Source organism: Lemur catta, chromosome 2 (assembly GCF_020740605.2).
Source record: "Lemur catta isolate mLemCat1 chromosome 2, mLemCat1.pri, whole genome shotgun sequence".
In the NCBI taxonomy this organism is placed as follows: Eukaryota; Metazoa; Chordata; class Mammalia; order Primates; family Lemuridae; genus Lemur; species Lemur catta.
Window position 1 is genome coordinate 44,068,338 of NC_059129.1, and position 16,930 is coordinate 44,085,267.

The 16,930-nt window shown below is 58.3% G+C and overlaps 1 protein-coding gene across 2 annotated transcripts in view; it reads right to left on the bottom strand.

Annotated features, from left to right (window-relative positions):
- Nucleotides 1-16,930, bottom strand: part of GRM4 (glutamate metabotropic receptor 4) — a 113,240-nt gene that overhangs the window by 92,850 nt on the left and 3,460 nt on the right. Inside the window, exon 2 of one of the 2 annotated variants that reach the window (XM_045543512.1) lies at nt 8,076-8,942. In XM_045543512.1, coding sequence (XP_045399468.1) covers nt 8,076-8,594 — 519 coding nt within the window. In that variant the 5' untranslated portion in view covers nt 8,595-8,942. Of the gene's footprint in view, nt 1-8,075; nt 8,943-16,930 lie in introns of those variants that run through there. The other variant, XM_045543513.1, reaches the window with a different exon arrangement.

Consider the following 16,930-nt stretch of genomic DNA (forward strand, 5'->3'; position numbering starts at 1 on the left):
GGGTGTCCCTGCTCCCCTCCCCCAGCAGAGCTTCAGGCCAGGACTCCCCATGGCCAAGGAAGAGGCCCCGCGGGCCCCAGAGGGCGGAGAGCAAAGGTCAATGGAATACAGAGCAGAATTTGCCTTTTCGTTTCCAACCTGCCTGGGTCATAAAAATGCTAGTTTAGTTAAGTTGGGAGAAAAATGAAAAGCACAAGCTCACCAGGGAGGGCAGGGGAGGGCAGGGGGCTCAACCCTGAGACCGAGTGAGCCCCACCGGCCGCAGGCACAGTTCCCTCACTCGGTTCCACACCTGGCCCCAGGGCTGTCGGCACCCTGCTCTGTCTGTCCGTCTGTCTCTGAGCCAGGGTCTGGGCCAGGGCGCGGTGGCCAAGAGTGGCCCAGCCGAGTCCCGCTGTGGACTGTGGGAGAGACGCGAGTGCCACACAGGGGACCCACGTGCCCTTGGACAGTCGGGACTTTGAAGCAGGCCTGGAAGGAGGAATCCGACTCTACCCGTCAGACCTCGAGAAGGGCATTCCAGGAGGGCACAGCCCGGCAAAGCCAGGCGGCAGGTTCCAGAAGGCCCAGAGCAGGCCAGGTAAGGAGTGGGCTCACTGCCTGCCTCGCCCAGTGCCCTCACTGTACGGAGAGGGCAGCCGATGTACCAGGGTCACACGGTGAGTGGGCAGCAGAGCCAGCCCCAAACCGAGGTCCCTGGGCTGTGGGAGGCCTCACTGGCAGGGGGACCCACAGCCCTCCCCCAAGTGGGGACCGGGATGACGCCATCCCCCACAGCAGGGCCCCTCACAGCACAAAGGACAGGAGGCCCCAGGTGAGCAGGACACCCACCCGTCATCCCTGCGCCAAATGCCAGCAACCCGCCCCTCCCTGTGGCCGTGCCCCGGGCCCTCGTGGCTCAGACACACACCCCCTGGGGGCCCCTGGGTGCTGTGTCAGCAGGAGACGAAGACTGACATCGCCCGGCCCCTGTGGGCCCACCACACTGCCAGCTCCCCGCGCTTTCTGCCCCGCACCCTGAAAGGGGCATGTGAGTCTGCCCATTTTACAGCTGCCATCAGCGAGGTCTAGTGAACCTCAATGATCTGGGACCGGGATCTGAGCTACCTACCATGTGGCTGTCTCCAAAGCCGGTGCTCCGGGCTGCACTTGGCCGATATCCTCACCTCTGTGCCAGGCACTGCCCTGAGCACTTTCTACACACTCCTCATTTAATCCCCATGATGCCTTGTGAGGTGGGTGCCACAGGCACCCCCACTGTACAAACAAGGAAACTGAGGCTCAGAGCGCTTCCTCCCAGATAATAAATGGAAGAGCAGGGGTGTGACCCGGCCCCAGGGCCCATGCTGTAACCACACACACGTTACTGCCCTCGGGGCTCGGCATCCGGCTGTCCTGCCTCTCCCTGGTCCCCAGCACCCAGCTCTGCCCATCCTCGGGCAGCGGCAGCTGGGCAGGGAACTAAGGGGGAGGGGTCTGAGGAGGCACAGGAGGGTCTGGGGGTGGGAGCCAGCCAGGTCGGGGCCAAGGGGAGGAACAAGCCCGTCACACGGCTCTGCCCTTACATCTCCCCATCACCCTGTGGCTTCATAGGGGCTGCTCAGAGACCACTTGCACACTTTACAGGTGAGGAAACTGAGGCACTGCAGAAACCGAGGAAACCAAGCTGGTCCAAGGTCTCAAGAGTGGCCTTCCTGCCACAACACCCTCTGCAGCAAGAAGGAGCAGGATGTGGGTTTTGGAGTCCGCTCAGTCCCCCTATCACTACTCCCAGGGCTGTCCTGGTCCCCCACTAGAGCTCCTTGGTCAAATCAATAGCCAAGCACAATCCTGCCCCAGGGCCTTTGCACTTGCTCTGCCTCTACCTAAAACACTCATCCTCAGATATCCGTTAGGCAACCAGCTCCACTCCATTCAGGTTTCTGCACAAATATCCCCTCTTCAAAAAGGCCACTCCCCACCACCCTGTCTAAGTCATCATCCCCTTCCCTCACAGCTCCCTAGTACATCCTTGCTTTGTTCTTCTGCAGGGCACTGGAGTAAGTATTATGTAAATGTTGTAATTATTCCACCTCAGCCACCTGTTAAGGAGGGATCCTCATTCGCCCCCCAACATTTACTGAGCATGCCCTGTTGGGACGAATCTCTGGTAACGGCCTACAATGGCACACAGCGATACGCTTTAACAGGGAACAAAGCTTTAGGTGAAGGGAATCCATGAGTCAGCAAGGACCTGGAAAAGGCATTTTGGGGGAGTGAAAACATCCAGTTGTCCCTGGTGCAGATGGGCACTGGTTTGACCCAGGAGTGAGGTGGGCCCAGCTACACCACCCCACAGCCGGGAGCTCACGCAGCTGTTGCTGCAGGGGGGGGTCGCAGCTGCCTCGCTCCCAGCCCCATCCCTGCGTGAGCCCCTTCCGCTAAGACTTCCTGAGGGCCTACCGTGGGCCTGCCACCTCTGGGAGTCCCGTGGGTGGAGCTGCGAGTCTAGCAGGGGCCGGCTCTGTCTCCCTGTCTCATCTCCTTGGTTCTGGGTTTGTAGCAGGACAGCAGCCCTGGACAAAACACAAGTGAATGGGCGTGGCTTTGTTCCCATAAAACTTTATTTGTGGACACTGAAATTTGAATTTCATATGCTTTTCCCATGTTGTGACATTATTTTTCTTCTGATATTTTTACTCAATCATTTAAAACATAAAGACCTTTCTGTCTGGGCTTGGTGGCTCACACCTGTAATTCTAGCTCTCTGGGAGGCGGGCAGATCGTTTGAGCTCAGGAACTCGAGATCAGCCCGAGCAAGAGCAAGACCCCGTCTCTACTAAAAAAAATAGAAAGAAATTATCTGGACAACTAAAAACATATAGAAAAAATTAGCCGGGCATGGTGGCACATGCCTGTAGTCCCAGCTACTCGGGAGGCTGAGGCAGGAGGATCACTTGAGCCCAGGAGTCTGAGGTTGCTGTGAGCTAGGCTGACGCCCCGGCAACAGAGTGAGACTCTGTCTCAAAAAAAAACACCTTTCTTAGCTCTCAAACTGTATAAAAACAGGCAACAGACCAAATTTGGCTCCTGGAGTATAATTTGCTAACCCTGATCTAGAGGAGAAGCCAACAGCAAATGGGAAAACAAACAAATGTGCACATGACTGCAATGGTGATGAGTGCCACCAAGGAAAAGAACAGGGACATGAGATAGAATCACCAGGGGTGGGGGGATTCTCTGAAGAGAAAGGAGAGGCCATTTAACAAGCTTAAGGCTGAATGAGAAAGATCCAGATTCCAAGAGTGGGAGGAGGAGATTCCAGCGAGGACAGCAGGTGCAAAGGCCCTGAGGTTGGAAAACAGCATGGTGTCTTTGAGGAACACAGAACAGTGTGGGGTGCACGAGGAACACAGAACAGTGTGGGGTGCACCCGGAGAGACCAAGGGATGTGGTGGGAGCATCAGGTAGCACCAGGCCTCTCGGACAGGCACGGAGCTCGCATTTTAATCTAGGGGCAACAGGAAGCCAATAAAAGGTTTGGAGGGTGGGGGTGAGTAGATTCCACGCAGATTTTAGAAGGATCATGCCGGCTGCTGAGTGAAGGTTTGCCTGTGGTGAGACTGACTGGAAGCAGGGGGAGGGGTTCCGCAAGGGCCAGGGGAGAGGCCACGGGGGCAGAGCAGGGAAGGACGGTCAGGTCAGGATGAGTTCCGAAAGCAGAGCCTGCAGGGCTTGCTAAGGGGCAGAAGGATGGTGGCCAAAGGTGCCTCCAAGTTTTTGGCCTGGCGCTGGGAGGACAGAGCCGCCTTCCAGATGGGTGGGCTACGGAGGGTGGGTGGCTCTCTCTAGAGTTCCTCCTGGTCATGCAACGAAAACACTTTGAAGGCAAAATAGCCACATGCTGGACAGAGCATCTTGTGAGATCTAAGCCACAAACCTTCCCCAGCGCCAGACCCCGGGACCCCGCTTTAGAAGCAGCCGCGAGCCCTTATGGCACTTACAGCCCACAGGGGACGAGAACTCACACCGCCAGGCTGGGAGTGGCACAGAGCATGCCCTCCCTCCACTCCCGCTTCCCGCGCCCCGTGTGCGACAGCAAGAACTCCTTCTCTGGAAGCTAAGCTGGTTGCTCAGTCCCAACACCGAGCGTGGGGCTCGTGGCAGAAAAACACAGAGGCCCAGCAGATGGTGGGGAACTCTCCCGGATCAGCCGTAAAGGTCACCGTCTGTCACTGCCTGCCCGCTCCATCCTCTTCCGCATGGGCAGAGTCTCCCATGCTGACTTAGGCCCAGCTCCAAGCTGTGCGATGACATTTCCTGCAGGCTGACTATGTGCCAGGGCCCATGCTAGGCCCTCCTTGTACCTTAACTCTTAATTCCCACACTGGCCTACGGGGCTGGCACCATCATCATCCCCGCTTTATAAATGCGGAAAGTGAGGCAGAGAAGGTTAAACAGTTTGACAAGGTGATCAGGTCCCGGGCTGTCTGGTTCCAGAGTCAAAATTCTTCACCACCACACTGCCGTGTGGCCTCTCCCTCTCTGAGCCTCTACTTTCTCCACTGCAAATTGAATTAGGGACTCAGAGAAATGATCTCTGGATCCCTCTGGGCTCTTACAGGTCCAGAATTTGGAAACCACTTCCTTTTGGGGGCCTTCAGTCTGCTCCTTCTCCCCCCAGCAATGGCTGTTCTCAGGAAAAGATGGTATTGGCTCATTCACACTATGGTGTAAATGACTGATATGGTGGGTGGGGGTGAGCTAACTGTGGTGAAGCAGGGATTCAAAACCCAGGCCTGACTGGCTGCAGAACCTGGGCTGTCTCCACCACATACCATCGTGCAGGCTACAACCTTTGGGCTTAGGATCCCCTTTAAAAGGTATTCTCCACAGCCATCAGTACTCCCTGTCCTGGGAGAAGGCGGACAAGATGCGGATGAAGGAAGAGGGTGGGAGCAGGGAACTTGGGGACCTAAGTGTCAGACCGATGAATTCCCAGAGTCAGGACTTCTGTCCCCGAAGTAGACCTGGGTTCAAGTCCCACTTCCAATTCAGTCCATCTGAGCAGGCATTCTGGAAGCAGCCAGGCCTGGAAGCAGGGGACCTGGCTTCCAGCCCTACCCTGTCACTTCCTCAGGGCTCATTCTCCACGTCTGTAGGGCAGGGAGTTGGCCCCTTCCAGCTCTGACGCTGGTCAGTTTTGCTCGCAGCCCGGCCCTGACTGCACCCCATTATCATTCTCCAGGCAGGCAATCATCCAGGCGCCCCCAAAGCCAGAGCTGCTCTCTGAGCTGGGCACTGGAAAGCCACCCCTTGGAGGAAGGAGAGCAGCAATCACAGCCTCTGGTGCCAAGCACCCAGCAGGCGGCACTGATCTGTTGTCAGGAGCGGGTAGGGGCTGCAGCGGTGCCCTTTGAAATAGACACCTGACAGCACAGGGCCCCTCCCCCGGGCTCCCCCACACTCTCCTTCCCCAAAGCTCAATTTTTTGCTTCTGTAAACAGCTTTTAAGTTTCTCGCCTAGCCTCTCATTGCTATCAGTTTAATTATTGAGAGGGCCTCTTGTCGCCAGCCTGGAACATTAATGCCACCGTTAAAAGGGACCCAGGGAATGCAAACCACAGCTGGCTGGCTCCTCCCTCCGTCCCCCTTCCTTCTCCACTCCCCAGGACTCCACCTTCCAGTCCTATCTCGCCCTCTTGCAGGTTGGGGGGGCTCCTGACCCCACCCCCACGCACTCCACCTCGTGACCTGAGACCAAACTGAAACGGCCCGTGTTCGTTGTATCTGACCACACAGACAGAGACTAAGGAGCACCACAGTAAGGCACCTTGGCCCAGGCCCCTCATGCCACCCGGCCCTTCTCCATCCAGGGAGAGGTTAGCACAGAAATCGCAGCCCCCTCTCCTGTCCAGGGCCCTGGGTGCCTCAGCTCAAAATATCTGTGTCCCCAAGAACACACGTTAAGACCTAACTGCTGAGAGTGGCTATTCTGTGAGCTTCTGTCATGTGCCAAGCGGTGGGCACCTCAAAGCTCCCTCTAAAGGGGGCACTCTCCTCTCTGGAAGATGGTGAAGGGACCCTCGCTGATGTCACAGTTCCAAGGGTGGAACCAGGCTGAAGGTGTTTAATAAAAAGCTCAGATACAGAGAATGCAGCAGCCTCCCCTGCGGCGAGGCCTCCCCAGAGGCTGCGGGTCTGCGCCCCACCCTTACAGGCTGACGAGGAGTCCAGGGCTTGTCCCCTCCTGCTGGACGGCCCAGGCTGCCCCCGCTCCCAGGCCTGGGCCAGGCAGGCTGAAGTGAGGACTCAGCTGGCCCAAGCCATCACCAGCCCTGGCCTGTGCCAGGCAGGCCCAAGTCTTGCCCTCTGGCCTCCACTCCACTGCAAAATCGGGTAGGGTGGGAGGCCTGGCTACCCATTCCCAAACCATCCTGCCAAGGAACCCTGAAATATGACCAGGAGCAACACGGCCCCCGGGGATTGTTCAAATTGTCTACTGCAAAGGCAAAATGTTCTTCAAGTCTCCTGCTTCATCTTAAAACTACGCACAAATTTTGCATTCTTTGTAATGCATCCATTTGTTTTAAAATTAAAATTGTGTTTTCATCCAGATCATCCAGTAAAACCAACATTGCAGGAAAGGCCCACGTTCGAGGCCCACATGGCCTACCAGGGACACTGGGATGGCTGTGTATGCAGGTGGGGCACACACGTTCTCAGTCTAAGTCCCGCCCCACCAGACACTGTGACAGCACAAGTCTAGCCTCCTTCCTTTCCCGCCCCCACCAGCTTCCTCACCCCACCCCCACACTGGGCCTTCCTCTCCGTTCATCCCCCCTTCTCTCCCGCCCGGGAGATGGGCTACTGGCTTCCGGACAGGTGCCAGGGAGAGGGAGGCCTCAGCTCTTCCCACCCTGCACGGTGCCAAACAGCCTCCCTCGGCCCACTCCCTGACTCTGGAGACTGAGACCGGGTCAGCCTCAGACGCTGAGAATGTGATACCAGGGTGAGAGAGGGACCAGGGGCTTCCTCTCAGCCCCTTCCTCTTCCCTCTCCCCATTCTCCACACACACACACACACACACACACACACACACACACACACACGCACACGCACGGACACACAAACATGCACAAACACACGCACACAGAGCAAACAAGGCAGGCTCCAAGAGAGAAGCGGGCACATAATTATTGGTAAAATGCTTGTAATGTTTTTCTCTCTACCCGGTTGTTTTAGCAGCTTAGCGAAGCACTTGGCTCCAATTGAATTGCAAATCAGCAGCTCTTGCCCCAGGAAGAGAGGAAGGGAGGCGGCAAGGAGGGGGCAGGGAGGGATTCCAGAAGAAAAGGGAGAAAGGTGTGTGAGGGAGAAGGGCAGAGGAAGGAAACAGAGGGGAGCTTGGTGCAGGGCCCAGGACACGAGGGAAGAAACGGGGGCTGCCACTCCTTCGGCGCCTCGGTTTTCCTGCCCTCACCTGCATTCCCTGCAGGCTCAGTGCCCCACCCCCATCCAAAAAATGAGGACACCTTCTCTAACCACAACCTTGGGTGGGGCAGGAGGGCCACGGCTTCCTCAACCAACCAGAAGAAAAACATATATTTCTTGGGAATTGCAATTATTTGAAAACAATGTCAAAACAAGTCTTGCTTTTTCTCCTTGGCAATCTCCAACTCTCATATGTGCATTCTTTTTATCTTTCTGTCTGCCTTTCTGTCTGTCCAGCTGTCCCTCTTTTTATGTCTGTCTGCCCGTCTCCTCCCTCTGTCATTCTCCAGCCCTTCCTCTTCCCTCCCGGCTCAGCTCAGAATTCCCGGAGAGAGGGGAGCGGCTCCACAGCTCCCGGAGGCAGGTGCTGTCTCAGCTCCACAGTCAGCACCAGCGCGTGGGGGTCCCTCCCGACGCCTTCGCTCTGCTGTGCCCACGCTGGGACCACAGGGCAGCCAGAGGACTCGAAGGAGAAAAGCCGCCCTTGGAGTCAGGAAGGGAAGAGGGGAAGGGGCTGGCCGGCCAGGCCTGGCACCGGGGTGTGGAGGGCTGGGGCTGGTGAGGGAAGAGCACCCTGGGGGCCAACGGGCCGGGCACTGACCTTGAAGAGGCGGAGGATGTTAGCCACCATGATGGAGACCGAGCTCCCTGAAGCACCGATGACACCCACCACGCGCTCGGGTTTGGTAATGATGGGTGGGCCGCCGCTGCCACAGCGGACCTCCGTGCCATCCTTCTCGATGAGCGCCTGCACAAAGGTCAGCGACTGCTCAAGGGCATGGGTGTCCCTGGAGCAGGTGTCCAGAATGCGGGCGCCCAGCGTGATGTTGGGCAGCAGGTCCGGGTCGTTGTTGATGCGATCCAGAGCAAAGAGCATGGCCTCCAGCCGGTGGATGCCCTTTTCCTTCTTGAGTTCTCCGCAGGCCTTGCCCTCGGAGCCCCGGCCATGCACCGGGAACAGGCCTCCCAGCGTGATGTCCCCATCTATGCGGATGGAATTCATGTGGGGGTGGCCCTTGGGCTTCCCCAGGGAGGAAGGCACCCAGGGGCTGCAGAGGCTAAGGAGCAGGCAGAGGGGCAGCCGGGCCCACCACCAGCCCAAGCCTGTCTTCTCAGGCATCTCGGAAATCCCTAGAGACCCATGAATGGCAGGCCCCACTCCTAGCCCTGGCAGGCCCCTGGCCCCACGGCCTGGGTACGCATGGGCAGGGCGGCTTCAGCAGCAGGGTGGCTGAGGGCGGGCGGTGGCGTGGACCATGCTGCTGCTGTCTCCCGCCTCCTCGACAGCGGCCTGCACGGCGCAGGCCCACGGCAGCAGGCAGCGGCCGGGGCTGCAGGCAAGCTCCGATCCTCGTCCCCTCCTGCAGGCCTGTCCTCGGCGGATGGCTGTGGAAAGGGAAGAGTGCTCCTAGCTTGGCGTATCTTGGCATCAAGGAGAAAACAGCTCCAATCCTCTCCTCCTACCAACCTTAGAAAGGGGGAGAGAGAGAGAGAGTATCAAACAGAAGCCCAGGGAAGACATTAGCTATTCTGATCTCTCATCGGGAGCCCGAGAGAGGGAGATGCTGGAGGCTATGGCCAAGACTCCATAAATCTCCCAAACTTGGTTTCCTCCCGGCTGTTGCTCAACTCCGGTTTAGATGGGAGAGTATAAGGCAGAAATTGGGTCATTCTTGAAGCTTCCTAAGGCCTGTGCCCACTGCCATCAGCCCAGGCATCATCGAGCACCGCCCGGCAGGAAGAGGGGCCTTCCTCAACGCACCCACGGACGGCAGAGAAAGCAACCAGTCCTACAGGCCCAGGCCCACTGCAGAGATGAGCAAACCGAGGCCCAGCGTGGGACAGCATTTCGCCCGCATCACACGGGGAGTGCTCAGCAGACGGCCTGACAGAGCCACGCTTCCAGCGCCCGGCTCGCAAACCAGAGACACTGGGGTCTTCAGGGACTCAGAGACGCCAGGCAAACGAGGCCCGTGGAGAAGACCCTCGCTGCGCAGCGGTTCCTGCTGTGCGCCAGGGCGGGAGCTGCTCCTCTGAAGGCCAGGCGGCTGGGCTGCCAGGTTCTCACTGTCCTGAATCCGGGCGCCAGGTGGACCCTCCGCTTCCACACTCCCACCACAGCTGCACAGCCACCCAGGCCGACAGGGTAAAGCCGTGTCCCCTGCATGAGCAGCAGGCCTCCCCCGGCCTCCCTCCTCCACCTTCTGACCGTCTTTGTCTCCCAATTTCTCGATTTCTCTTTCCCTCCCCCCTCCACTTCCTCCCTCTGAGAGTGGGGCTCGGGTTACGGCCTGAGCTAGTGCACATTATTAAGATCATCATCATTATTATTGTTGTTGTGATTAAATATTTATCTGCAAGGGTAGAGGAGAGAACACCAGCTCTTCCTCATTCTCACTGCTAATTTGGGCTAATTTCCCCTGGGGTTCCCTCCCTCGCCCTGGCCTCCCTGCTCAAAGCCAGCAACCTCCCTCCCCACCACTTAGGGGGCCGCGGGGAGAAGGGCTGGAAGCTGAGTCAGGGCCTGGCTGGGTGGCAGACCCCAAAGCCCCCTTCCTCTGAGGTTTATTATGAAGACCAGCAAGCCACTTGTCCATTCTGTGCCTCGGTTTCCCCAGGCAGTTAGAAGAGGAGCTTGTGCTCGTGTTGGGAGATTTTCCCAGAGATGTGGTGATTCCACCAAGGCCAAGGTTGGTCTCAGGGCCACCACTCCAGCACTGTCATTCCCGCCACAGAGGCCCTGACCGCTCCAGCTCCGGGCAGGGAGAGGGACCGGGAGGGTGCCGTAGCCCAGAGTCTAGTCTCAGCTCCTCGCCTTCTCTGGCCTCTGGACCCTCACTGCACACCTCACCCTTCATCAGAGCGCTCTCTGCACGTCAGCTCCTCAGAAACCGAGAATATGGCCCCATTCTGCAGGTGACCCGGTAGCCCAGAGGCATCACAGAACCCTCCCAACGCCACAGCAAGTCAAGGTGCCTGCAGGACTAGAAGCCGGCACCAGTCACACTGACGGAGCCCCAAGGAAGCCCACGGAAAGTTTCATAAGACCACCCTCTCCCCTGAAGCCAGAATCCAGCGACCTGGGGCTGGGGTCAGCGCCAGCGCTTTGGGGAAGGCTTCAGAGCAGTTAAAATACGAGGGAGGAGCTGTGGCTTACGGAGCTGGGTCGCTTCTCACAGCTCCCTATGAGTTGATCAGTCCCTGTCCCAGCTGGCCGTGGGGAGTGAGAGGACTTGGCGGGGTGCGTTGCTGATACCAGGGCCAGGAAATGCTGAAAAGAGAAACTGGAGCAATCACAGACAAATCTCACAGCCCCGCTACTGCCTTGCTGGAGGTGAGGCATGTCCCCTCTATTCCTCAGTAAAATCTGTAAAATGGGTGGGCTGGAGTAGAACCCAGTCTGGGGTCACACAGGAAATACGCCCCTGCGAGCACATGTTCAATTGTGGCAACGATGGGGGAGAGTCGCCTCCCAGGCTGAGTGCAGGCAGGGGTCCTGCGTGGCAGGAGAGCCTGCGCTGACATGCTGTCCTGTCTGAATGCCCACAGTGCCCCGTGGAGCAGTAACAGCAGGCGACACCACCGCGAGGTGCCAGCCAGTGTCCCGAGTGCTCTGCTTACATTCCTCGCACAGCCCTCCTGCTATTTGTATCCCTGTCCCACAGACGAAGACGCCGAGGCACCAGGTGCTTACGGGACACAGAGCCGGGGGCAGAGAGCTTGGGCAGGCTGCCCATGCCCCTGGCCGCGCCGCCGGGCGAGACCATCTCTCAGGCCCGGCCAGTTCTAGCATCCTGTGGGGTTGTGATTGGCTCCCATGAATTTCAAACGCAGGGATTTTTGGCATCGTGACAGGCTGTGTGCCGAGGCTACAGCAGGGCCGATTCGGGCTGGGAGATCAATGCACAGCAGCTTTTGACAGTCAGGCCCTGCTCAGCCTTCCAGAGCCTTCGTGAGGTCTCAACGTGGCTTCTCCTTGAGGCCTGAGCACGTCTGTGCTGAGCAGTGTGCACACGCAGACACACACACACACACACACACACACACACACAGGGGGACGGACAGGGCCGGGGAAGGAGGCCTCAGAGGAGAATGGCAAACCCCGCAGGTTAGGATCAAGGCCCCAGCCTGCGGCAGGCCACATCCCCCCAGGCCTCCCTCCCCCAGACTGGTCCCAGCCCCTGACCACAGGTCCCTCTCCACCCCTCAGTCCTGCCAGGCCTGCTTTTTCTGAGCTTCTCAAAGAGCTGGGAAAACCACTGTCTCTTTTACCCTCCTCTCCTTCCTTTGATCATGGCACAGGAACAAGGGAAAGGTAAAAATACCCCGAGTGAAAGGAGCCGCCCAGAGCAGAGGCCGGGGGTGGGTGGGGTGGGAGCCGGCCGAGGCTGCCTTCCCCCACAGGGCCTGCCTCCATCTGCAGAGCAAGGGGCTGGGGGGACTTGGAGGAGGTCCTTCTTTGAAGTCCTTTCCCCAGTGCTCTGAAACCCCCCAATTCCAAAACAGCCAAGAAATCTCAAACCTGGGACGGTTAGGAGCATCCCTCCCAGGGAGTCACCAGGAAGGCTGCAGGTCCAAGCCCGTGCCCAACCTAGCCCCAGGCCGGCCTCTCTCCCACTGCCTCCCTCCACCCTCCCTGCCCCGCTCCTCTCTTCTGGGAACCTGCATCCCTTCCCTCTTCTCCCTTCCCTCTCGTCCCTTCCCTCTCAGGCCCCTGCTGGATTCCTTGGCTCCAGGGGAGGACAGAGACAGCCACAGAGGGATGAGGACCAGGAGGAGCAGGGATGAGTGGCAGAGGGGAGGGGTCATCTCCACCCAGCAAAAGCTCACAGGCAACAGCACTTTCCAGAACATTCTCTCCAGTGAACAGGGATGTGACGGGAGCTGGAGTACCACTGCAGGCCACATTTACCCCACACGCAGTCAGCATGGGGCCCCAGGAGGACTCCCTACCCATCCCAGCTGAGGCCTCTCTGATCGCTGAGGGCCTGCGTGGAGGGGCCCCCGGAACTCCCCCTGGGACCCTCCGAAGTCTTAACAAGCAGGACTTTCACACTTGCCTAACTCCAGCCCTTCCCTCTGCAATGGTGGCCCAAGCTGGAAAGAACCACAAACCACAAACAGCAACCAGATCCGAAGAGAACAACTGTGACTTACTAAACCCCCCATTATTTTTCACTGAGCTTTTCATTCTCCCCAAACTAAGAAAATAGAACAAAACCCAAGCACAAGAATAAAAGGCAAATGGATCGAGGGACCAGCCTCGTGCTTGGTTCCCGGGGGCGGGGCCGTAGGAGCCCGGGCCCTTCGAGGGTCAGAGGGTCAGTTGCACAGGAGATGCCTGGTGGCTCCCAGGCCTCGCCCCTCGACAGCTAGACCCTTGGGGTCCAGCGAGGGGAGCCAGGCGAGAGCCCCCTCCTCTCAGCCCACAGCCTCACCGTGTTCCCACCACCTTTTCATCTCTGTCCACCTCTGCCCCCTCGGGGCCAAGCCGCCCGCAGACATGCTGGGTGATCTCCTGAGCTGTTTAGGAGCCTCACCAGCCACGTCTCCCATCTCCCTGGAAGGCAGCGCCACTCCCCCAAAGAGGAGATGCGGAAGGACTGGTGGCCCCTCTGCGTAGGTATGGTTTGTGGGACAGACTCCTCGCAAGTGGCCAGGGCCCGGACCCAGGAAGCAGGTCGTCGAAGGCCACCCGTCCCAGCTGCACCAGCAGGAAAGCCCACAGTCCGGTCTCCACTGGCACCAGGACTCCGGTCCATGGGAAGGGGGTCGGCCCGTCAGCTCCTCCCAGCACAGCCATCCCCCCAGGTGGCCACAACTGCCGCAGGGATCGTGCCCTATGCTGCACGCCGGGCCACAGCCAGCCTAGCACCACGCCCGGCACCCCCAGCAGGTTTTGTGGAAGCGCGTGAGTGACATTCAAGTAACCTATCTCTGTATTTACAGGGCCCCTCTGTAGACAATTCTTTAACTCACAGGACTGATTCTAACGGTGGGATTTGGGGCATGGTTTCAAGCAAGGATTAATTGGGCAATGAGGCAGCCTCTTGGAACCTTTCCCCGACCCCAGGCTGGCCGGGGCTTATTCTGCCTAAGGAGCAGCCCTGCTCCCAGGCACCACCCAGCAGGGCACGGAGAGCTCAGGGCGCTGGCCCCAGCCCAGCCCTCTGCCTAGCCGCACTGCTCCCGCTCACCTGGACCAGGAAGCCGCCAACTCAGAAACCCCAGGCCCCAACTCACAAGCCATGCCCTCCCTGTTCTGCCCAAACAACAAAACAAGGCCCGATTGAGAGGTGAGCGGCTTCCGCCGGGCGGCTGCATGCTAGGCCGTGGTGGATGCCCTAGAGAAGTGTGTGTGGAAGAAAGAAGGGAGGGAGGACGGGAGGGGCAGAGGAAGCAATCCCTTAGCTTAATGCCAAGGGACACTAAAGAGGGGAAAACTTTCAATCGATTGCCCCTGCCTTCCCTCAGCCTATGATTCCTTCCAGACTTCTCTCGGTGAAGCTCACCCTTAAGAGTGAGCCTTCCTCCTCCAGGAAGCCTGCCCTGATTATTCCAACTCCCATTACCTCCTTCCTCTGCAGTTAATGACACAGAGCCTCTCTCACTTTGCTATTTAATTCTCACAAGCCTGGGAGCACGTTAAAGGCCTGCACAGACAGCACCACCTTCATCTCGATACCCCCATGCCTAGTCCAAGGTTCGGAACACAGGACAGGCTCAATAAATGACCAAAGCCAGGGCCCTGCCCAGAGCCAGCACGGCAGCCCCACTGAGGCAAAGCCCAGGACAGGGTCTGAAGCAGCATTCTCAGTCCACGGAGCGGGGCTCAGACCTTGCCTGAATTCTTACAGCCGTGCTGTGTGGTCAAGCATAGAGTATGATCCCTCCCTCCTTCCACACCATTCAGTCCTTCAACGTGGCACTCAAAATGTGTGGGCACCTGCTGTGTGCCAGGCCCTGCTCTGGGCACTGAGGAAGCTGCTGGGAGTGAAACGGACACCAGCCCTGTGCAGCCAGCAGTCCAGTGGGGGAGTGGGCACAGGAGAGACAATGAATACATCAACACATAGGTGTGCGGTGCTTCAGGAAACCAGGAGCTATGAAAGGAAATAAGGCAGGAGAGGGGCAGGGAGTGACCCCAAGGGGCTTTTTTAGAAAAGGTTAATCAGGGAAGGCTTCTCTGAGGAGGTGGCATTTGATCAGAGTAAAAGCAGTAAAGGCATGAGCCATGTGGTCATCTGGAAGAAGAGCATCCCAGGTGGAGAGAATAGCAAGTGCAAAGGCCCTGAGGTGGGCATGGGCTTAGCCTTCAGAGTTCACGGAATAGCAAGGAGGCCAACAACAAGAGGGCAGTGGGAAGGGGACAGGATTGATGAAGAGACATGGCCAGAGAGGACGCCAAGCACAAGATCAAGCAGGACCTTAAAGGCCATGGTGTGAATGGAGAAATGAGGGGCTACCAGAGGATTTGAACACAGCAATAGGCAGGGACGTGTGACAAGAGGAACCTGAGACCCAGAAGGGCACGCACTGTGAGGGTCTCAGCGGCTCACATCAGCAAGCCCCAGCGATTTGCTCCGTCCCTGGAGCACAGGAAGGCTGGCACAGCTTGTCAGCCCTCAGTCCCATCAGGTCAGCCCAGAAAATGCCCAGTCCTGACCTTCCTCCTCTCCCAGAGCCAGGGGACCAGCCACCAAGCTCACACTTGCCCAGGTCTCCAACCAGCAGGCTCCCATGACCATACATGCCACCACCATCTCTAGTTTTCCAGCACAAGACCCAAGTGGGCAAGTCTCTGGTAGCAGCTGGTACTACTGTGGGCTTTGCAGCTAATGTTGCTTCTCCCTCTCTCCTCCCTCTTCCTGTCCCCCCTCCTTAAATCAGGGCTCCCCCAACCCCAGCACTGCCTTGGAAAGCTGGGGCCACTGGCCCAATACAATCATCATCCAAGCTCTGCCGTCTTGCACAGCGTGAACATAACCATGGCTGTGGGAGAGACTTCCGTCCCTAGGCCACACTGAGGCCAGGCACCGAGAAGGGGCAGTGAGTGATATCTGAGGAGCGATCAGCTGCCAGAAGCTTAAGAATCCAGGTCAAGTCCCCAATCTCTACTTCTATACTTAAAACTAAAAATAACCCTGTAACAATGACAGAGGTTTTACTAGAAGTCATGGCCCCAACCAGGAAACAGGTCCAGGGGCTAGTTTCTGTCACCCTAAGGAGCAGAGGGGCAGCTGGGAGGGCTGAATGTGGGGGACTGGGCAGAACCCAGACCTCCTGGTCCCCATGTGGGTGGCCCGGCCCTGGGAGGGCAGCCCGCTGAACTTTCCTGGGACACGCTGTCATCACAGCCCGTCACAGCTGGTGGGTGGCCAGTGTCTGTCCCAGGAAAACTGAGAGGCTTAACGAGACACCATGGCCTGCTCCCAGAATGGCATGGGCTGTCATTATGGTCTGGTATTTCCCAATTACTGCAGATTATATCTACCTTAATTGAATGGGGTCCAGATAATGTCATTATGCACTCTGCGTTCCCCAATTTATTCAATATACATGTGTACACGTATATTTATGCCTCACTGCTGCCACGAGATTGCTAAATGGTGAGGTTAATCATAAAACATTTCGACGGGAGTCATCAGCTTTAATTTAAGGGGTGATTTTTACTATCCTTGTGGTGCTTGTTTTTCCAAGGAGCCAAGAGAAGCACAGCCAGACAGGAAGTCTCCTCGGGCCTGTGGGCTAGGGGCGGGCGGCAGCGCAGGGTGGGCTAGCTGCTGGCGGGCTTCCCCTCCCCTAAGCAAGCTCCATTTGTACTCCCCCTTTCAGGGGCAGGCTCGGACAAGGCAAGCTGGGTCGGGGGAGTAGCAGGGAAGCCAGACAGAAGCCCCCAGAGCTGTGACTCGGGGGGCAGGGGAAGGACCTGGTGGGGAGGGCGGAGCTACCAGCCTCAGGTTTGGCTGGGAGGCAGCAGAGACAGTGAACAGAGGAGAAACAGCCCCCAGGATCGGAGAAAAAGCAGCCTGCACTCTGCCAGCGCCAAAGGCAGAGAAACCTCCAACTTAATTTTTGCTGGTCGTCTGCTAACTAGGGCAGAGGTGACACTCAAGAAAATGAGCCCTCCTCGCTCTGTCCAGGAGCCATCAGGCTGGGTGGGAGGGATAGAAAGGTGGTGTCCACCGGTCCAGGCCTGCTGCCGGCCAGGGCGACCCCCTTGGCCGCCCCCTCAGGTGGGCCTCGACAGCCAGCAGCTTGTCGGCAGCCCTAGGAGCCGCCGGAGCCCAGACGCCAGCACCCTGCACTCCTTCTCCAGGCAGCAAAGGCGGAAGTGAGATAACCTCGCAGCCAGCAGCCGGCAGGCCCAGCTGCCCGGGCTGCCAGAGGGGCCCACTGGAAAGTTGCGTTCTAGGCCGAGCAGAGGAGGACAGCAGGGGTGGGAAGCTGTCTCGG